The sequence below is a fragment of the Eucyclogobius newberryi genome, unplaced genomic scaffold (genome assembly GCF_026437365.1).
Source record: "Eucyclogobius newberryi isolate DKJ021-1_F unplaced genomic scaffold, fEucNew1.0.hap1 SCAF_17, whole genome shotgun sequence".
Lineage (NCBI taxonomy): Eukaryota > Metazoa > Chordata > Actinopteri > Gobiiformes > Gobiidae > Eucyclogobius > Eucyclogobius newberryi.
In genome coordinates this window covers 1,442,265-1,465,179 of record NW_027315801.1, presented here as the reverse complement: position 1 = coordinate 1,465,179, position 22,915 = coordinate 1,442,265, and the positions used below count along the sequence as shown (strand labels likewise).

At 45.7% G+C, this 22,915-nt stretch overlaps 1 protein-coding gene across 2 annotated transcripts in view; it reads left to right on the top strand.

The window, feature by feature from the left end:
* The window catches only part of tp73 (tumor protein p73), a 62,679-nt gene that overhangs the window by 16,487 nt on the left and 23,277 nt on the right, over positions 1-22,915 (top strand). The window contains exons 1-2 of one of the 2 annotated variants that reach the window (XM_072448696.1): positions 9,454-9,593; positions 13,548-13,796. In XM_072448696.1, coding sequence (XP_072304797.1) covers positions 9,573-9,593; positions 13,548-13,796 — 270 coding nt within the window. In that variant the 5' untranslated portion in view covers positions 9,454-9,572. Of the gene's footprint in view, positions 1-9,453; positions 9,594-13,547; positions 13,797-22,915 lie in introns of those variants that run through there. The other variant, XM_072448695.1, reaches the window with a different exon arrangement.

Here is a 22,915-nt window from a genome sequence, read left to right as displayed (position 1 = left end):
GGTGTTGAGGCCTTCGGGGTGTTGAGGCCTTCGGGTGTTGAGGCGTTGAGGCCTTTGGGGTGTTGAGGCCTTCGGGGTGTTGAGGCCTTCGGGTGTTGAGGCGTTGAGGCCTTTGGGGTGTTGAGGCCTTCGGGGTGTTGAGGCCTTCGGGGTGTTGAGGCGTTGAGGCCTTTGGGGTGTTGAGGCCTTCGTGGCGTTGAGGCCTTCGGGGTGTTGAGGCGTTGAGGCCTTTGGGGTGTTGAGGCCTTCGGGGCGTTGAGGCCTTCGGAGTGTTGAGGCGTTGAGGCCTTTGGGGTATTGAGGCCTTCGGGGTGTTGAGGCCTTCGGGGCGTTGAGGCCTTCGGGGCGTTGAGGCCTTCGGGGTGTTGAGGCCTTCGGGGCGTTGAGGCCTTCGGGGCGTTGAGGCCTTCGTGGCGTTGAGACCTTCGGGGTGTTGAGGCGTTGAGGCCTTCGGGGTGTTGAGGCGTTGAGGCCTTTGGGGTGTTGAGGCCTTCGGGGCGTTGAGACCTTTGGGGTGTTGAGGCGTTGATGCCTTTGGGGTGTTGAGGCCTTCGGGCCGTTGAGGCCTTCGGGGTGTTGAGGCGTTGAGGCCTTTGGGGTGTTGAGGCCTTCGGGGTGTTGAGACCTTCGGGGTGTTGAGGCGTTGAGGCCTTTGGGGTGTTGAGGCCTTCTGGCCGTTGAGGCCTTCGGGCCGTTGAGGCCTTCGGGGTGTTGAGGCGTTGAGGCCTTTGGGGTGTTGAGGCCTTCGGGGTGTTGAGGCCTTCGGGTGTTGAGGCGTTGAGGCCTTTGGGGTGTTGAGGCCTTCGGGGTGTTGAGGCCTTCGGGTGTTGAGGCGTTGAGGCCTTTGGGGTGTTGAGGCCTTCGGGGTGTTGAGGCCTTCGGGGTGTTGAGGCGTTGAGGCCTTTGGGGTGTTGAGGCCTTCGTGGCGTTGAGGCCTTCGGGGTGTTGAGGCGTTGAGGCCTTTGGGGTGTTGAGGCCTTCGGGGCGTTGAGACCTTTGGGGTGTTGAGGCGTTGATGCCTTTGGGGTGTTGAGGCCTTCGGGCCGTTGAGGCCTTCGGGGTGTTGAGGCGTTGAGGCCTTTGGGGTGTTGAGGCCTTCGGGGTGTTGAGACCTTCGGGGTGTTGAGGCGTTGATGCCTTTGGGGTGTTGAGGCCTTCGGGCCGTTGAGGCCTTCGGGCCGTTGAGGCCTTCGGGGTGTTGAGGCGTTGAGGCCTTTGGGGTGTTGAGGCCTTCGGGGTGTTGAGGCCTTCGGGTGTTGAGGCGTTGAGGCCTTTGGGGTGTTGAGGCCTTCGGGGTGTTGAGGCCTTCGGGTGTTGAGGCGTTGAGGCCTTTGGGGTGTTGAGGCCTTCGGGGTGTTGAGGCCTTCGGGGTGTTGAGGCGTTGAGGCCTTTGGGGTGTTGAGGCCTTCGTGGCGTTGAGGCCTTCGGGGTGTTGAGGCGTTGAGGCCTTTGGGGTGTTGAGGCCTTCGGGGCGTTGAGGCCTTCGGAGTGTTGAGGCGTTGAGGCCTTTGGGGTATTGAGGCCTTCGGGGTGTTGAGGCCTTCGGGGCGTTGAGGCCTTCGGGGCGTTGAGGCCTTCGGGGTGTTGAGGCCTTCGGGGCGTTGAGGCCTTCGGGGCGTTGAGGCCTTCGTGGCGTTGAGACCTTCGGGGTGTTGAGGCGTTGAGGCCTTTGGGGTGTTGAGGCCTTCGGGGCGTTGAGACCTTTGGGGTGTTGAGGCGTTGATGCCTTTGGGGTGTTGAGGCCTTCGGGCCGTTGAGGCCTTCGGGGTGTTGAGGCGTTGAGGCCTTTGGGGTGTTGAGGCCTTCGGGGTGTTGAGACCTTCGGGGTGTTGAGGCGTTGAGGCCTTTGGGGTGTTGAGGCCTTCTGGCCGTTGAGGCCTTCGGGCCGTTGAGGCCTTCGGGGTGTTGAGGCGTTGAGGCCTTTGGGGTGTTGAGGCCTTCGGGGTGTTGAGGCCTTCGGGTGTTGAGGCGTTGAGGCCTTTGGGGTGTTGAGGCCTTCGGGGTGTTGAGGCCTTCGGGTGTTGAGGCGTTGAGGCCTTTGGGGTGTTGAGGCCTTCGGGGTGTTGAGGCCTTCGGGGTGTTGAGGCGTTGAGGCCTTTGGGGTGTTGAGGCCTTCGTGGCGTTGAGGCCTTCGGGGTGTTGAGGCGTTGAGGCCTTTGGGGTGTTGAGGCCTTCGGGGCGTTGAGGCCTTCGGAGTGTTGAGGCGTTGAGGCCTTTGGGGTATTGAGGCCTTCGGGGTGTTGAGGCCTTCGGGGCGTTGAGGCCTTCGGGGCGTTGAGGCCTTCGGGGTGTTGAGGCCTTCGGGGTGTTGAGGCCTTCGGGGCGTTGAGGCCTTCGGGGCGTTGAGGCCTTCGTGGCGTTGAGACCTTCGGGGTGTTGAGGCGTTGAGGCCTTTGGGGTATTGAGGCCTTCGGGGTGTTGAGGCCTTCGGGGTGTTGAGGCCTTCGGGGCGTTGAGGCCTTCGTGGCGTTGAGACCTTCGGGGTGTTGAGGCGTTGAGGCCTTTGGGGTATTGAGGCCTTCGGGGTGTTGAGGCCTTCGGGGTGTTGAGGCCTTCGGGGCGTTGAGGCCTTCGGGGCGTTGAGGCCTTCGGGGTGTTGAGGCCTTCGGGGTGTTGAGGCCTTCTTACCTGTTGTTGTGAGAGAACAAGACTTGTGAAATTACCCATAATGCACCATGATCATTTTATAAGAAACATTTAAGAGTCTGTCTTGCTTTTGAATCAACTTAAGTTAAAATAAAATTTTATATGTGATTAAGTCCCCCTCCCCAGAAAGCCCCCTTCCGTCACATTATGTGACCCCTGTACATAAATGAACCCCTGCACGTATGTGACCCCTGTACATATGTGACAAGCAAGATGGCGCCGCTGAAAGCTGCCTCGGAGTTTCGGTTCTCTTTGTTTTGTCTCTGCTGCACCTCCAGCCATGACTCCGTGAAACTGATCAAGTTTGTGGTCAGCACCCCCCTCATCGGGCTCATCTCGGACGTGGATGAGTCCGTCTACAGGAGGGAGGAGGACTGGCTGGTGTCCTGGGGCAGTGGTTACAACCTGGAGTTCAACGCCCAGAAGACAGTGGAGATGACCTCACCATGAGAGACTCCCCCATCACCACCGTGGATTCCTTCTGCGATCACCTCCTCCATCACCGTGTGGTACGCTGGAGCCACAGCCAGGGACAAACAGAGACTACAACGCATTGTGTGATCTGCTGAGAAGGTGATCGGCTGCAGACTTCCATCTCTGCAGGACCTGTACGTCTCCAGGACTCTGGGACGAGCAGGTCGGATCACCTGGACACAGACTATTTGAGCCACTCCCCTCAGGCAGGAGGCCACTCCCCTCAGGCAGGAGGCCACTCCCCTCAGGCAGGAGGCCACTCCCCTCAGGCAGTAGGCCACTCCCCTCGGGCAGGAGGCTATGGTCCATCTGGACTAGAACCTCCCGCCATAAGAACAGTTTCTTTCCTTCTGCAGTTGGACTCATGAACACTTCTTAAACACTGTCACTTTAACTATAATTGAATCACTCACTGTTCACTTATGCACTATATATATAAACTCTGTAAAATATGTGTACATATTAAGCCTATTTTTTGTTTTTATTCTTATTTTTTTATCTAATGGCTTATTGTTATTTTTAACCTATAGGAGATTTAAATTGTTTCTCTTTTGACTTATTCCTTGTTTTATGTTGCACCGAATCACCAAGACAAGTTCCTATGTTTGTGAATTCTGTTCATTGACAATGGCAATAAACCCCTGTACATATGTGACCCCTGTACATATGTGACCCTGTACATATGTGACCCCTGTACATATGTGACCCCTGTACATATGTGACCCTGTACATATGTGACCGTTGTACATATGTGACCCCTGTACATATGTGACCCCTGTACATATGTGACCCCTGTACATATGTGACCCCTGTACATATGTGACCCCTGTACATATGTGACCCCTGTACATATGTGACCCTGTACATATGTGACCCCTGTACATATGTGACCCTGTACATATGTGACCCCTGTACATATGTGACCCCTGTACATATGTGACCCCTGTACATATGTGACCCCTGTACATATGTGACCCCTGTACATGTGTAACCCTGTACATATGTGACCCCTGTACATATGTGACCCCTGTACATATGTGACCCCTGTACATGTGTAACCCTGTACATATGTGACCCCTGTACATATGTGACCCCTGTACATATGTGACCCCAGGGGACCCCTTCAACATGAGCCTGAAGCTGAGGGTGGTACCACAGGTCTGGAAGACCTCCTGTCTGGTACCTGTGCCCAAGACACCGCGCCCCAAAGACCTCAACAGCTTCAGGCCGGTGGTTCTCACGTCCCACCTGATGAAGACACTGGAGCGGCTGGTCCTGGACCACCTCCGCTCCACCGTGAGCTCAGCCATGGACCAGCTGCAGTTTGCATATCGGTCTGGCATCGGAGTGGAGGACGCCGTCATCTCCCTGCTGCACCGCTCTCTCTCTCACCTGGAAAAGCCTGGCAGCTCTGTGAGGATCCTGTTCTTCGATCTTTCCAGCGCCTTCAACACCATCCAGCCGCTGCTCCTGAGGGACAAGCTGGAGACGGCTGGTGTGGAGTATGACCTGCAGAGTGGATCCTGGACTACCTCACAGACCGACCCCAGTTTGTGAGAGCCCGGAACTGTGTGTCTGACACTCGGACCTGCAGTGTGGGGGCGCCCCAGGGCACTGTCCTCGCGCCCTTTCTCTTCACCCTTTACACTGCAGACTTCAGACATGACACGGACAGCTGTGTCCTGCAGAAGTTCTCTGACCACTCTGCCATCATCGGACTCATCACGGACGACGATGACGCGGAATACAGAGGACTGGAGCAGGACTTTGTGGACTGGTGTCAGCGGAACCACCTCCTCATCAACGCGGGGAAGACCAGGGAGATGGTGGTGGATTTCCGCAGACGCCACCCCACTGCCCCCTCACCAGTGAACATCCAGGGACGGGACATTGAGAGAGTGGACTCATACAAGTACCTGGGTGTTCATCTGAACCACAAACTGGACTGGACTCATAACACAGACTGTACAGGAAGAGCCAGAGTCGGCTCTACCTCCTGAGGAGACTCAGGTCTTTTGGAGTGACAGGGCCACTCCTGAAGACCTTCTACGACTCTGTGGTGGCATCGGCCCTCCTGCATGGTGTGGCCTGCTGGAGCAGCAGCATCACAGAGAGGGAGAGGAAGAGGCTGGACAGAGTCATCAAGAAGTCCAGCTCCGTCCTGGGCTGTGCTCTGGACTCGGTGCAGGAGGTGGGGGACAGGAGGGTCCTGGCTAGATTCACATCTATGCTGGACCATGAGTGTCACCCCCTGCAGGACACTCTGTCCGCTCTGGAGAGCAGCTTCAGTGAGAGACTGATCCACCCTCGATGTGTGAAGGAAAGGTTCCGTAGGTCTTTCCTTCTGCTGCTGTCAGACTTTATAACAAAAACTGTTAGTACTGAACACTCGCAATACTGACCTAACCTAATACTGATGTGCAATTCTGTCATATGTGCAATTGCTGTTGGAATTCATGTGCAATTCATGTGCAATCTATGTGCTGTCGTGACACATATTCATGTGCAATTACTGTCGTGATCACATGCAATGGTATTTATGTATTTATGTATTTATTTATTTATTTGTCTATGGGAGTTTTTATTTATTTATAGGAGATCTTCTACTGAAAGTGTTTTTCAGACTTCCTATAAGTGATCTGTTCTTCTGGATCTACCTCTGTATCTACCTGCGTTGCACCAATGAAATTTCCCCATGTGGGACAATAAAGGAATATCTTATCTTATCTTATCTTATCTGTACATATGTGACCCCTGTACATATGTGACCCCTGTACATATGTGACCCCTGTACATATGTGACCCCTGTACATATGTGACCCTGTACATATGTGACCCCTGTACATATGTGACCCCTGTACATATGTGACCCCTGTACATATGTGACCACTGTACATATGTGACCCCTGTACATACAGCATGTATGTACCCCCAGGATGTACACATCAGCCTAACCAGTGGTGGAAGTAGGAGCAGCAGAGAAAGACCTGCTGGCAATTTTGTTTACAGCCAAGTTAAACTTTATTGTCCCTTAAAGGGGAATTTGTCTTGGGCAAGTAGCGCAGAGACACAATGAAATACTATATACAATACAATAACACAAATCAGTACAATACAAGCAACATAACCATGCAAACGGTGCAAATAGAGAAAAAACAGTCAAGTGACATGTGCTCCAGTCCAAAGCTAAGGCTCTTAAAACTTTAAGCTCATGTGGCTTTTTAATCATTACCATTACACACACAAAATCTGAACTCTGAACCGCATGCTTTTATAGACATTATACTTACAATAACTGCATCAAAAAACCATTGATTTGATTTGATTGATTTGACAGAAGTGAATGTCGACCTCATTACCCCGCACGAGCTCCGACCAGCCTCAAAGTGCCTCAGACGCTCCCATTGGACGTGTCTCCACGGTTGGGACAGTCCGTCCTGATCCCCGGCTGCTGCAGGTCGGAGTGCACACGGGGAGCGGGCCTGACTCTGAGTCGTGCCTGGACTTGTCCCGGGGCAGGTATTACAGCTCCACACCTGGGAGCCTATGTGTCGCCCCGTGGGAGACCCAGACACCAGCCCGCAGGGGGGCGGAGGCAGCATTCACATACAGCAGTGTCTTTGGAAAAAGCTTCACTGGACAGGGCAGTGCAGTGTGAAACGGGGATGAGAGAGGGAGGGACATGCAGCACATCGTGGGGAGCCTGATTCGAACTCAAGATGCTGCGCCATCCACCGGACCACCGAGCGGCACCGCGGGGGGGAGAAAGTTATTACCCTATACTCAGGCAACACTCCCGTAACCCAAACGTGTACTTACATTATTAGTCAAGTAGAAGTGCAAAGTAGTGGTTCAAGAAACTACTCAAGAGTAGAAACCTTGGAATGCACAAACCACAAGACAGATTTGTATTTAAAACTTCCTAAACATGATCGTCCCGTGTCCTGGATACGAGTTAAACAAGTTCAAATCAAACACAGCTTTTACCGATAACAACTGCGCAGCTGATTTATTCTTAATCACAAAAACGTTCGATGCGATTGACCAAGTCGGCTGTTATAATTTGGTGTTTTGGGTTTCAAGTCAAGTCTCCGTGAGCCTCGCGGGAGTCTCCCGTTTGGGCGGCCAGTTTCAAAATCGTTGGAACAGAAATCCAGCGTGTTCGAAACCTGCGCGTCGTCTCTCTGACCTGAGCGAATTCGAGCTGGTTCGGCCTCTGCAGCTCAGTGAGTCTGGAGGAGACGGAGCTGAACACGAGCCACGTCCTGAACACAAACTGCGAAGGAGAAACACTTGGATGTGTCTCTCTCTCTGGCGACAGTTGTACGCCGCCAGTCTACGCACGGCTCCTCAAAAAGACGCAGAAGAAACGTAATCTTAAGGAAGAGCGCGAGAAACACGGACGATCGAATCGTTTCACCATCGTCGACGTAAAGCTTTTTGTCACTTTTGGGAAGAGGAACCGCACGTTTTACTGAAGTTACACTGAACTCTATTACTCTAGCGTTTCACTGTTCTTCCTCCAGTACTTTCATTATTACACGACTACATATTACATATAGACAGTTACTATTATGACTCTTACTTGACTCATTTTTTAACCACTACCGTATTTTCCGGACTATAAGTCGCACCAGCCAAAAAATACATAATAGAGAAGAAAAAACATATATAAGTCGCACTGGAGAATGAAATGCGGTTGCAAGTGTGAACATAACAAATAATATCACATATGAGTCGCTCCTGAGTATAAAAGTATATATATAAGTATAAATCGTACCCTGGCCAAAACTATGAAATACGGTACCTTTGAACTCTTACTTAAGTATTTACATTTGAACGTGCACGATGCCCTGGCATGAGTTCATGTTATGCTCCACATGCACGTTGTCTCGTTTGAGTCCACGTATAGACCCATCCTCGGGCCCCGGCCTGCAGACTCGTGTAACCCAGACACGGTGCACACAGTCGGGGCCGTTGACTTTCTCCTGTCCCTTCCACTGCGGGACAAAAACACCGGCGATTAGGTTTGAGGACAGTTGACATGGGAACAGCAGAGGACAGATGTGCTACGCCTGAGGGGCAGTACTTTTTAAAATGGTCTTTTTCTATTCTGTCTTTAGTTTTTATATTTGTTTTTCTTCAGAGGCCCCATTTTTGCCTCATTTTCACTAGGTGTTTTGTCGTAAACTTAAAGGTGCACTATGTAACTTTTCGGCTTCTTTTCACGGTTATTTCTTTGCCCGGAATGTTCCACAGTATTAAAACGTTTTGCCTTGATTCAATTATAGGATAATCTGGCCAACAAGATTAAAAAACTCTCGAGAATCCATCTTGTTGTGTTCAATCGTGATTGGGCCTGGACTGGACCAATCACAGGGCAGAAGCCACAAACAAACATGGCGGCGTACTTCAGCTTATTTTAGCACAAATACGGACTGGTTTGTTTGAAGTACTAAAAAACTAAGTCACGCTGCAGCCCTCCCGTGAAAATACATTTAGACGTTTTTTTTAAATGTTGTTGTTTTCCACTTTTTAATTCTTTATTTCTTTACCATAATAAGACAGTACAATCGCATACAAACACGCTTGACATTATATATAAATGCATTTTTAAAACGATCCAGGGTTTCTCAGGAGAGTTGACTTCGGGTCGACGGCTGCTTTTCCGCCCCGAGGCAACAGGGGGCGACGGCGGTCACTTCAAACGCCCCGAGGCGACAGCAAACGTCACACTTGTTTTGCTGTTGTGACTCTTCACCCAATCAGCATGAAGCATTTGAAACATCCCGGCGGCTGAAGACGACCTTTGAACCCCAATTCCCCCCTTCCTCATGCATCCACCATCACTCCTTCTCCTTTATGACCTTTCTATTCTCTCTCTCTCTCTTCCCCTCCTCCTCTTCACCACTCTCTTCCCTCTTCCTCACTGTTTATTGCCCGACTCTTCCTCTATCTCTCTCTCCCTATCACCCCTTCTCTCTCTCCTCTCTCCCCCCTCACTCTCTCCCTCGCACGACCTCTTCTCCTCCCTCTTCCCTCCCCCCTTTGTCCCACCAGTCGCAGACAGCAGTGTTTACTCAGCGCAGGCCTCCACAAGGTGTTTGGGAGCGTGTTTGTACTCGTGCCCCAGAGTTGCCTGTCTGTGTCCGGGCACGCCATAATTAGAACGCTCTATACCATTTTTTGGGTTCCCATACCTCTTCCATCCTCCTCTCTCTCTCTCTCTCTCTCTCTCTCTCTCTCTCTCTCTCTCTCTCTCTCTCTCTCTCTCTCTCTCTCTCTCTCTCTCTCCACACCTTGGTCCCTGTGAGTGGTTGGGTCATGCTCACTGTTGCCCGGTCGCCGATTTAAAACTACTACGAGTACTTTGAGCGATGCACTGCCCGGCTTTGGGGCTGTTTGGTTTCGGACGATTCTGAGTGTAGCGCGCGAGAGGCGAGCGGTAGAGGATGTACTACGTGAAAAAGAAGGTAAAACACATGATGATTTTGTAGTTTTAGGAATGTTTGTGGAGTTTTGAATGGAAAAGTCCGATTTTTTTTTGCAGGTATTTTAATTTAATTTACATTTATTTTTATGTGTGTTTACATTTTCTTCCATATTCATTGGTAGTATTTTTTCTTTTTGACTAAATAACTGTTTTAACATATTTTTCGCTAACTGTAAATGAATGTATAAATACTTACTATACTTATTATTAGAAATGAATTTTAAGGGAGTCCATTTTTTGTGGATAAATGGTGCTTAAGTGCACAATGAATCAATCCAATCAAGCCAACAAGAAGCAAACATAATACAAAATAGATGTTCAAAAATAACCTTATGAAATTGTTTGCTATTACTTTTGCCTGTTTGCTAGCTTTAGCTCTCCAGTTGAACTCGGCTGTGTTTGCGAGCCACAGTTTGCGTCCATGCGTGTCGTCACATGCCACTAGAGCCACGTTGTCCTAGAAACAACATCTGGGTTTTACAGATTTTGTCAGAAAATCAAAAAAATAATATCTTAGTGGAATTATTGAAATTTTCCAGCAGACTCACGTCCACTGACAGAAATGACATAAATCTATATATTCTTAGCCCCAGGGTTAACTGTGGCTTGAATATTTGTCAGCAGTAGATCGCTTATCAAGTTGTGAAGTGCAATTCAACACCCCTATTATTATGCTGTGATTATTATGCTGTGATTATTATGCTGTGATTATTATGCTGTGATTATTATGCTGCGATTATTATGCTGTGATTATTATGCTGTGATTATTATGCTGTGATTATTATGCTGTGATTATCATGCTGTGATTATTATGATGATAATATTTGGCGCACAGCCACTGATGGAGATAAATATGCCGTCTATCCTCGTGTTGTGACTCTATTTGAAGTTCAAAGTACTTTGCTTGCATACTTCTACTTATCAGTGACATTTTGAGGCTACTGCACATTTCCTTCTGTTCAGAGGGATGTTAATGTGGCTAATCATAGGGAAATAAAAGGTGTAATATGTAACTTTTCTGGTACTTTTGGTTTTGTTTTTTTGTCTGGAATGTTCTACAATGAGGCATAAAATCTATTGCTTATCAAGTACTGCTCAAAAGTGTGTGTTGCGTCTTACCTACTGTCCGTTTATAATTGATGCCTTGTTAGCACATTTTAGTACATAGTTTTATGTTAGTAAATGTACGCTTTCTGCTCCAAAAGTTGTGTGGTCTCGAGCCGCATAAGAGTCAAACCAAAAAATAACAAAAATAATTTAAAAAAGACCCAAAAAGAAAAAAAATCTTAAATTCAGCAAAAGAGCTTCCCCTTGTGACAACACGTGGTCAGAAAATGTACGTTTTTCAGTTTTCTTCTCCCCCAAATTGTTTTCTTTCATTCTTTTTTCATATTAGACAGTTTAATAAAGGATTATCTTATCTTATCTTAATCACATACAAAAACATTTTACTTTGCCAATATAAAAAAGAGCCAGGGTTTCTCAAGAGAGTTTACGAGTTGACGTAGGTAAATGTTGCAAGGTCTAGAGACAGCAGGGGGCGACGGCGGGCACTTCAAACGCCCCGAAAATGCATATTCAACCGTCACACGGACCTACAAAGACGTTCAATAAAGTTCTGCTTTAACTCCCATTGAAACTCCGATGACTTTGACATATTGTAAATGTTTTGACAGTATTTCCATGTAACGTAAAAGACTTAGAGCTGCACATGTCAGTCAGTGGCTCCTGGCTTTGCCTCATGGATGGTTAACTTTGGCAGGTGCGACAGGAGGTAGATCCCCCTCACCTGGAGCTCAAAAACACCACAGAAACAGACAGGGTTAAGGGGGAGAGAAGGGCAATTAGGCACAGCACGATTAGCTCAGTGTTTTACATCTTGTACTGCCCCAAGGAGCTTCTGTTAGCTCCATTGTGCGCCTGGCTGGCTGAGCAGGGGCCCGAGAACACGACGGCACAATCCAAAGTGCCTATACTGCAATATTGGCTTGTGTAATGATCAATGTTGCAACAAATAAAATATGTCGCAACAGTATCAAGATAAAATCTGGTAAAAAAAACGTTTTTAATTATATAATTTTATTGTAATTATGAATTCACATTTTTTAAAAGAATAAACACAAAATGCAAGACCAAAGAGTGTAATTTTAAATAGATACAAATAGAATACAATACAACAACTAAACAGCAAAAGAAACACAATCATGGCATATTTAACTTAAAATGATAGTAAAATAAATACAAATAGATCAACTAAACAGCAAACTTTTTTTGTTGTTGACAAAAACAGTAAAAAAGACAATTTTTTCTCATTCATTCTCTGTTAAGTTTTGTTTTTGACAGAGTTTGACCGATACATTATGGCATGTATATATATTATCTTTTCTAAACTGAAATGATTGTGTCAGAAAGTATATTCAAACATGGCAATATCGATATCGCAGAACGTAACAACCATATCACGCAATCATTTCTAATAATGTCCGGGTTAAACTTTGGTCCAGATTCCAGCATCATTTCTATTTTCTATGTTTCTTGATCCAAAAGATTTCTTAGACTTTTCCAGGACCAGGGACACAGGCACCAAATAACAAATAACTAGCAAATAACTCCCCATTCAGCTGTTGCGTTCAAACTGTAAATGTAAAAAGTATTGATTTAAATATGTGGCTTATTGACAGGACCAAACAAAGTCTTCTTCTGGACTAAACTGGACTCATTTTAGGAGGTGTAATTATACATTTTACTGTTTCTTTAAAATAAAATGACAGTAAGAGTGCGGCGTCCTCAAAAGAGATGGGCGTATTGAAGCCAAATATCGATATATCGGTTCTGACAGAGGTATCGAAAAGTATTGAATCGTGTGTCGCTCAGGTCGAGTAGATAGATGAAAATTTGCTGCATGTCCTTCCGCAGTCTCATCTCCATTACCCGCTGCACTGTCCTGTCCTTTAAAGAAGAAGAAGAAAAGTCAAGTTTTGATTCGCATGCAAAGTATATTTTAGTTTAATACATTTCATATTTAGATCAGATCAAGTTGAGGTGGTGCAGAATAAACGTTTTTTGAGGTTATTTATGCTTAAATCACTGGTACTGCAAGATGAATCGCAATCGAATCGAGACTGCGATCTGAACGGGACGGAGTGAGCAAAGCGCAAAGGCTGCAATCTTTGAAGGGTTAAATTCCCGGTCTTATTCTGCATAAAAGCGGCGAACACTGTAGTTTAAATCCGTGCAAACACGTTCTGAAGCGCATTCTTATTCTTATTCCTCTGTCAGTTCATAGACCCTTTTCTCATGAACGAGTTTACAGTGTCAACGTTGAACAGAATCGTCCAGAAAATCACTTCGCAAATCCTTATATTGTAAAGTTACCGTATTTTCCGGACTATAAGCTGCACCGGAGTATAAGTCGCACCAGTCAAAAAATGCATAATAGGGAAGAAAAAAACATATATAAGTCGCACTGGAGTATGAAATGCAAGTGTGAAAATAGCAAATAATATCACATATAAGTCGCTCCAGTGTATAAGTATATAGTATAAATATAAGTATAAGTATAAGTCGCACCAGCCAAAAAATGCATAATAGAGAAGAAAAAAACATATAAGTCGCACTGGAGAATGAAATGCGGATGCAAGTGTGAAAATAACAAATAATATCACATATAAGTCGCTCCAGAGTATAAGTATATAGTATAAATATAAGTATAAGTATAAGTCGCACTACGGCCAAAACTATGACTTACTCAAGTAAACGTAACTCAGCAGCTTTACTCATTTTGCCACGACACCCATTTCACCATATTCCACAAAGCCTGCCTTCGCCCATTCAGCCCTTTGAGCGTGTAATCCGAGCTGCCTTTAAAAGCCTTCTTAAAGCCCCTCTCTTTACCTGTGTCCTCCCCCTCTGCCCCTCGCTCCCTCTCTCACAGTCCCAGTACAACCTCCTGAGCAGCAGCATGGAGAGCCTGGGGAGCCGCGGGGCCCCGGCCAGCCCGTACAGCTCGGAGCAGGCCTCGTCGTCGGCGGTGCCCACCCCCTCGCCGTACTCGCAGCCCAACTCCACCTTCGAGGGCCTGTCCCCGGCTCCGGCCATCCCGTCCAACACCGACTACCCGGGGCCCCACGCCTTCCAAGTGTCCTTCCAGCAGTCCAGCACGGCCAAGTCGGCAACGTGGACGGTAAGGTTCTGGCGTTCGTTTTTTGGGGGGGAGATTGTTTGTGTACATTCACCTGATGGTACGATAAATAATGTGGTATTTTGTTTTATTTAATATGCAAGACCCTGAGAGCCACGTTAAATGGAGTAAAGCATTAATATGTAACTTAACAAATGCTTTAATTGAAAGTGTTTTTAAGAGACAATTTAAAACATGACATTTGGTTCCATTAACAAAAATAACATTTAGTAAACAATTTAATAATCACTTTTAGTATCAGATTTATTAAAAGTAGTTTTAGTAAAATATTTAATAAGGCTTGTGTATTTACAAATTATTTTCAGAAAACCCTTTACAATCTTCTCTGATTAGCTTCTAATAATAATAATAATAATAATAACTTTTATTTATATAGCGCTTTTCAGTGACCCAAAGACGCTGAACATAATAAAAAAGGGGGGGGTATTTACAGACAGGGGGGACAACACGTACAATACACATTAATATACAGATAAAATGAACAAGACAGAAGAAGTAGAGAGAAAAAGATGGGGATGTAACAGGGGGTAGAAGAGTAGGCAATGGGGTAGAGGAGGCTAGGGGTAGGGGAGGTCATAGGCTTGGGTGAAGAGGTATGTTTTTAGGCAGGATTTGAATGTTGTGAGTGAGGGAGAGTGGCGGACAGGTTGGGGGAGGGAGTTCCAGAGTCGGGGTGCTGTTCGGGAGAATGCTCTGTCGCCAAAAGTTTTGAGTCGGGATGTTGGTGCAGTCAGGGTGAGAGAGGAGGAGGATCGGAGAGCTCGGGTGGGGCGGTGGGGGATGAGGAGGTCAGACAGGTAGGGGGGGGCAAGGTGGTGAAGAGCTTTGAAGGTGAGGAGGAGTATTTTAAAGTTTATGCGCTGCTTGATGGGGAGAGAGTGGAGAGAGCGGAGAACGGGAGTGATGTGATCACGGGACCGGGTGTGGGTGAGGAGGCGGGTGTGGGTGAGGAGGCGGGTGTGGGTGAGGAGGAGGGTGTGGGTGAGGAGGCAGGTGTGGATGAGGAGGGTGTGGGTGAGGAGGCGGGTGTGGGTGAGGAGGCGGGTGTGGGTGAGGAGGCGGGTGTGGGTGAGGAGGCGGGTGTGGGTGAGGAGGCGGGTGTGGGTGAGGAGGCGGGCAGCGGAGTTTTGGACCATTTGGAGTCTGTGGAGGGAATGGGAGGAGATGCCAGTGAGGAGGGAGGTGCAGTAGTCGAGGCGGGAGGAGATGATGGCCTGGATGAGGGATTCAGCAGCGGGGAGGGTGAGGCAGTGTCTGATTTTGGCGATGCGGCGGAGGTGGAAGTATGAGGTCTTGACGATGTGGCTGACATGGGGAGTGAAGGAGAGGGTGGGGTCCATGATGACACCGAGATTGCGTACCAGGGTAGAGGGGGTGATGGTCGAGGTGTCGATGCTGAGTGAAAAGGGACCAGTTTTATTGAGAGTGGATTTGGTGCCAATGAGGAGGAGCTCTGTTTTGTCACTGTTCAGTTTGAGGAAGTTGAGAGTGAGCCATGATTTTATTGTAGAGATGCAGGTTTGGGTGTGGCTGAGGGGAGGGTTTTGGGTGGATTTGGTGGTGAGGTATATCTGGGTGTCGTCAGCGTAGCAGTGAAAGTCCAGGTTGAGTTGGCGGAGGATGTGACCAAGGGGGAAGATGTAGCAGATGAAGAGGAGGGGGCCGAGGACTGAGCCCTGGGGGACCCCCTGCGTTACTGGGGAGAGGGTGGATGAGTGACCGGAGAGGGAAATGAACTCTTGCCTGTTGGTGAGGTAGGATGTGAGCCTTCTTGTTTAGCTTTTCGGTGGCGCTCCTGATTTTACAATCTAATGTAAAATAAATAATAAACTTGGCCTAGAAAGATTGGTTTGATTGGTTTACAAGTTGCTCTAACCAATCAGAGCGCTCCTTAATAGTTTACCTTTATTATTTCTAAACATTAGACAAGAGGAGCAGGTGAGCCTCAGAAAATATAATTTGAAAAGCTAACCAGAGATGCTAACCAGAGAAGCTAATTAAAGAAGCTAACCTGATAAGGTAATCAGAGAAGCTAATATTGTCTGCAAATGATTTTCCTAATTTTTTTTGTAAATGCATTTGGTCGACCTAAATCTTCCAAAAATATATTTACTAAAAGTATTTGATAAATAATGTATATTGTGTTCTTTTATGTATTTGTTTATGTCTCATCTTTTAATGACTCTAAAGCATTACTTTGTTTAACGTGGATCCTCATGTTCATGTTCATTCGTCGTCGTAGCAATAGCGCATTTTAATTCTAAATATTATATGTTTGAACGTGGAAAGATCCTCCCAAAATCTTTCAAATCAGAACGGAAACATTTGCCTGAAACACGTGAATAGTAAAAGTTATGCACACAACTTTCATTAATTTGAATTTTGGTATATTTATTTTGTATTTTGTTCACATTTTGAATAAGTATCATTTTCAGTCTATATCAGGCATCAAAATGGCCCTGATTATGATATTTCAAGGTGTAATTTGTGTTGAAGCCTTTAGAACACGGATGTACAAAGACTGGAAGGGTCTATCATAGTATCGTAGCAAGTACTTCATTGTTAAAGTATATAATAAGTATATAATCTAACAATAACTGAAAGGTTGTGATATTGTATCCTCAGAAGTAGGGCTGAACGACACGTGAAAAATGTTTAAATTTAGATTAGATTAGATTTGGCATTTATGTTTCAAAAATAGGATTCTGTTCAAATTCACATTAAGGCCTGTGAACTGAAACTACTGTTTTCTTGTTTGTGGAAGAAGTTATCGCGCTTCAACCATCGATTCGCCAATTGCGTTCGCTCGACTTGCGGTTTCGGTTCGATTAATGCGATCAATCTCGCGGCCCTAATCAGAAGTCTCACATCAATATTTGTATCACAGGCTTGTCACGGCATTTCGAAGGATTATAATTATAACACACCTACAATTGCGCTCACGCCTTCAAAACGTCGCAATAAATACCGTACCGAGAGATTTGGCTCCACAGTACATCAAGAAATACAGGAATACAAGCTCTGGTATGAGTAATACTCCACAAATATGTATGAAAATGATTATGTACAATTGCAAAATAGTCGAGCGCTTGTTGCTCTGTCGAAAGTCTACGACCATGTTTATCCAGCTTTACGTTTGCTGCGGTGGATGATTTATCTCAATAGTGTGGAGCATAACAGGAGAAGCAATAGGATCCTTCACCATAAAAGTCAGGTAGTAGACGTTATCAAGGCGTTATTAGTTTGTCCTAAAAGGCCTGACTCAAACTAAAGCTGCTCCTGAACACTTTGGAGACAAATGGACTCTTTATGAAGCTGAGGCTGTAGTTTTGGAAAAAAGCTGCTGTGGAAACAATTGCTTTTTCAGAACTTGGTTTGTAACTGATTTCCTATAAATGGCATTTATTTGGCACATTTAAAAATTGTTTTGAGTTGAGTTTAGTTTAGTTATTTATTTATTTATTAAAATGTTATTTATTTAAATGTTATTTCTTTATTTATTGAACAGGGACAGTGCAATCATAGATAGTTACAAAACAAACACTTGTAGCCGAGGCGACGCCCACAACGTTTATAGCCAGAGCTAATGTTCCACTCCCGTCCCTGGTTGGGCTTTTCTACACTTTTTACAGAAAGAATAAAAGACATTCAAACACATTTTCATTTTCATAAATAAATCAGTGGTGAATGTTCACATCTGCACAGCTCACACACTCATGCACTTTCACTTTCACACGTGCAACTCCATGTGAACCAACCACAGCATTGCGACAATATGCTGCATGTCCCTCCACAGTCTCATCCCCATTTCACAATATACTATCCTGTTTTTTGTTTTGTTTTGTGGGTTTGAAGTACAAGCTGATCGGATTCTCTCTCACAATTGCAGACGATAATATCACGATTTACAATACGTGTGCTAATGGATATATTTAACATGGTATGTCACTATTTTGAAAACCAAACGCATTATAATATAGTATTTTCTTTGTTGAACCTCTGCCTGTACAATCTTAATATGAAATACATCAATTTTAATAATCAAAACTGTAAATCCGGTTTACAGCAACAAGTTTCCTTTCTCTAAAGAATTATCTGTCACAAAATAATTGAGTAAATAATGCCAAAAAATACAAAAATGCTGATTTGATACAGCATCCCACGATATTGATACTGTATGACCACATTTAGTATCACGATGTATTGATATTTTTGCATACCTCTAACGGTAATCTCTGCTCTGGCCTCTGAAAGTTGAACAAAGTGCTTCTAAACTCACTGTGATGAATAATTAGGATGCTCAGAATTGGGAAGGACATTAGGTAAGAGAGACCTTTGGAATGCTGCAAAATGTTTTAAAATGTACGCGACTATCGTCTTTTAAGAAGGTAAAAATCAAGTAATAAACATATTTGTGAAACTGTGTCACGACAAAAACTAAAAGACTTTTTGGTAAAACCTTATTATAAATCCACTTATATCTACTTTAACAAACATGAATTGTGTATTAAGAATGATTCAGGCTTTGTAACTATTTAACTAATACTCTAACCCTAAAGTGATACTAATACTCTAAACCTAACCTCAATAAAGTAGTTACTAAGCCTGAATCATGCTTAATAAACTATTTGTTCATTATGAATTACTTCTTTGTTCATGGTTTGTTAAGGCTAATTAACATGTAGTTACCATGAAGTGATACCAACTTTTTTTTTCTTTCTTTTTTTTATCTACAATACACAACCTGAGATGCGTTTACATTTTCAGACATGTCCCACCGTGTTTGGCGTGACACGACAGGACTAAAAAATCACTCTCTTACATATCAATTTAAGGAAGAAAAACCCCCATCCATAATCCTCCATCAAAAGCAGAACCTCAGCTTTCTGTCGATATGTAAATTGCATTAACGAACATCCCAATTTTCCCATTGTGCAGCCGGCGGCGCACATGAGCGGACACGCAGCGTCTTCACACACATTCAGACGCACACGGCTCAGGTCTGCACAAGCACGGGCCCGTCCCGGACCCCGGGGGGAAAGTGCCTCGTCACAGGAGCATTACGGGAGCGTCAGGGGTCCGCCACCGGCCCCTCAACACAATCGCAACGCTCGCTTTTGATGCTTAAATACACAATGTTATTTATGACGAGCTCTGAAATAACGGCGTGTCGTTGTGTGTGCTGACAGTGCGATGAATGGAAGAGAAGCAGGTGAAGAGGGAAGAAAGAAAAGAACACGTTTACATGTCAATTATATGAAAATATATTATCCCATTGTTTTTTTAAAGGACACATGTTATATTAAATTGACTTTTAACCCATGTTGAACCATGTTATATCATGTTTTTATATCATTGTTTCCTCTGAGTCCTCTCCCTCTGAGCCTCAGAAAACACTCACCTTTCAAATTTCCCACTTTTGTGATGTCATAGGTAGAGCTTCGAGATCTCCAGTGCCGTTTTTAAGTTTATAAATCATCATTATTGGATGGATCATTTCTTTACACACGACGTGAGCAAGAAAAAAAGTAATTAAAAAACGGGCATATGCATTATTATTCCATAGGACATAGTTTCAATAAACTTCTGCAATATCTAAGATTTATTTACATCCAGTGTTGCAGTATTTGTCACACAGATCTTGTATTGATGATGTGAGAGAGTGACCGCTGCACAAAGAGAGTGACCGCTGCACAAAGAGAGTGACCGCTGCACAAAGAGAGTGACCGCTGCACAAAGAGAGTGACCGCTGCACACAGAGAGTGACCACTGCACAGAGAGAGTGACCACTGCACAGAGAGAGTGACCGCTGCACAGAGAGAGTGACCGCTGCACAGAGAGAGTGACCACTGCACAGAGAGAGTGACCGCTGCACACAGAGAGTGACCGCTGCACACAGAGAGTGACCACTGCACAGAGAGAGTGACCGCTGCACACAGAGAGTGACCGCTGCACACAGAGAGTGACCACTGCACAGAGAGAGTGACCACTGCACAAAGAGAGTGACCGCTGCACACAGAGAGTGACCGCTGCACACAGAGAGTGACCACTGCACAGAGAGAGTGACCGCTGCACACAGAGAGTGACCGCTGCACACAGAGAGTGACCACTGCACAGAGAGAGTGACCGCTGCACAGAGAGAGAGAGTGACCACTGCACAGAGAGAGTGACCGCTGCACAACGAGAGTGACCACTGCACAAAGAGAGTGACCACTGCACAGAGAGAGTGACCGCTGCACAGAGAGAGAGAGTGACCACTGCACAGAGAGAGTGACCGCTGCACAACGAGAGTGACCACTGCACAAAGAGAGTGACCACTGCACAGAGAGAGTGACCGCTGCACAGAGAGAGAGAGTGACCGCTGCACAACGAGAGTGACCGCTGCACAACGAGAGTGACCACTGCACAAAGAGAGTGACCACTGCACAGAGAGAGTGACCGCTGCACAGAGAGAGAGAGTGACCACTGCACAGCTCGTCTCAAACACTCTCACTGGGGTCAGATCTGTAGTTTCTGCTTCTTAGATGTTTCCTCTGCTCGATGCCGCTGATCTGACCTTCTCAAACACACTGACATCTTCTCCATGACCACGGGATTCGTCTTTCCCACACGGTTGGTTCAGAAATGAGAATCCGCTCACCGCATCTGTCGGGTTTAAGTACTGAAAGACTCCAAAAGAAGGAGAAGGATTTGCTTAGTTTTTGGCTGTGTATTTTGGACATGGTAAACCACAAAACGGATCTGAAACAACTTCATGAAAGAGAAAAGTTTGCACACTTTTTGAGTTTTGAGTGGACACAAATATAAAGTCTAGTTTGTTTTATCCGTCTCTTTTAAAGAGCCTGAACACAAGTTTTTCTGGCATCTGGTTGAGCAGTCATTGCTTTCCTCCCCTGCAGGTGTATCCCAGAGTGCATTCTGCATCTAATGATAGAGCATTTGATTTGCTGAAAACCAGGAAGTGTTAGCGTGCTGGTTGTTTTCGTTAGCTTCACAGCAAACCTCCGCTTCGGCCTCTTACAGCTGTGAAAAGCACTTATAAACTGAATTAAGAGGCTTTGCACGTGAGAAAAGGGAGGAACACTTTTGGACCGCCACAAGGAACTAGTTCTGCTTTTACCGTCTTAAAATCAGGTACAGCGTCTTCAAGTGCTTGGGAGGAACACGTTGACGATGACAGTCAGAGTGGTGAAACGCGATATGCCGGTCGGGCGCTCTGACCCCCGTTCCGGCATGCGAAGGAAGGTGTTACCCTCGGGTGTCACACAGCTGACCTCTCCGAAACAAGAGGCCCATCGGACCTCCTTCACTCAGGACATTTATCAGCGCGTTCCAATGAGACGCGGGGCCGTTTGAGAGGCCCGAGGAGTAACCGAGCGCGACCGCAGTCTCTAGCCAGGTAAGGAGATCCGCCTCCTGGACGTTAGAGGGGTGTGACCTTTCACCTGTGCCTTTTGTTTTTGGTGTTGTTGTGAGCCAGGGCTTAAAAATGCACCCCTGGGTGTCACCCCTGGGTGTCACCCCTGGCGCCATCAGCCCTCTCGGCTCATCCTCAGGTGCCTCTGAAGCACATAAGCGTCCACATGATACATTCCCTTCCCAAAGTGCAGTCTTTTTGAGCACGACGTGTTGCATTGGGAACTGAAAACAGGATTAGTACTTTGATGTTTTATTTTTAAGCAATGGAAAGTAGCAAAGTACATTTTACTCCACTGCATTTTTACAGTGCGAATGTTTTACTATTACTTTACTACAAGTTGAGAGCAAGTGTCTGTACTTGATACTTCCGAGCAAACCAAATTATGCAAATAATAAAGCTTGAAAAAGTGGGAAATGGAGTTCAAAAGTCAGATTTTTTTCCTTTTTGACACTTTTTTTAGTTGGTATTTAAACTTTTAATTAAGTAGATTTTTTCATATCATACTTTTACTTGAGTGCATTTAACAGTGTTGCTTCTGCTGTCTCATCCGCACCAAAGTCTTCTTCTTTAAATTCACAGCGAAAGTGATCTCCTCAATCAATCAATCAATCAATCAACCTTTATTTATATAGAGCCCTTTACAAAGCTCAAAGTGACCAAAGTGCATCACAATAAAAGTCAAGACTCATGTCCGGGGCAGTTTGTTCCAGAGTCTGGGACCAGCGACAGAGAAGACTCGACCCCTCCAGGGTTTGAGTCTGGCTGGTCCAGTAGAATCCCTAAGACGACCTTAGAGCCCTTAGAGATCTTAGAGCCCTGCTTGGGTTTCGAGCAGACAGAAGCTTGACCAGGTAAGGAGGAGCCAGGCTATTTGGAGCTTTACATTTATTTATTCTTATTTCAAAATCAATTGTAAAAGACAGGGGAATGTCCATAAGTATCCAGTTCAGCCCTCAACACTTTGTCCATCCTTCGTCATCCAATTTTTACTTGCGGTCGTTTTTGCGTGTGCTGCAAACAAAAGTAGATTCCAGAGATATTTTTATTGTTTCCATTGTAGGAACACTTATTTCATATTTCTAAATAAAACCATTTGTTTACCAAGGAATCAGAGAATCCGCAATAAGTCGATAAAGGGTGAAAAATGAAAGAAAGCAGTATTTCAAAAAGGACTACTACTACTTATCAGATTTGTTTCTTTTTTCTATGTTTACATGCACACCAAAGTTGGATTATTACCACATTTCTGGACCGTCAAGATTATTTAAATGACGTGCAAACCGGAAAATCGAATGCGCGTAATCAGAGGGACCATGATCAGAAAGTAATCAGTTTACTCGCATCAGATTTTGAGGTTTGCATGTCATTTTGTAATTGTATAACCTGAAAAATGAGAAACAGATTCAAAGTGTTCGTATAAAACAGAGAAGTTTATTAGTCAACAATCATTTAGAGCAAAATCAAACTTCTCTCACCTCAGATCGACAGGGTTTTATACTTATACTTAATATGTTTTTCAGTTCCGTTTTCATATGGTCGGACCTTGCATCTCTCTGATTGGCTCATTTCCCTGTCTATCTGAACTTGGGAAATGAACATTTTGACTAGACTCAGATCTAGACTCAGATCGCAGTAAAGTGTTGGAGAAATGAGTCTTCTGCATCCCAGGAAATAGCATTTG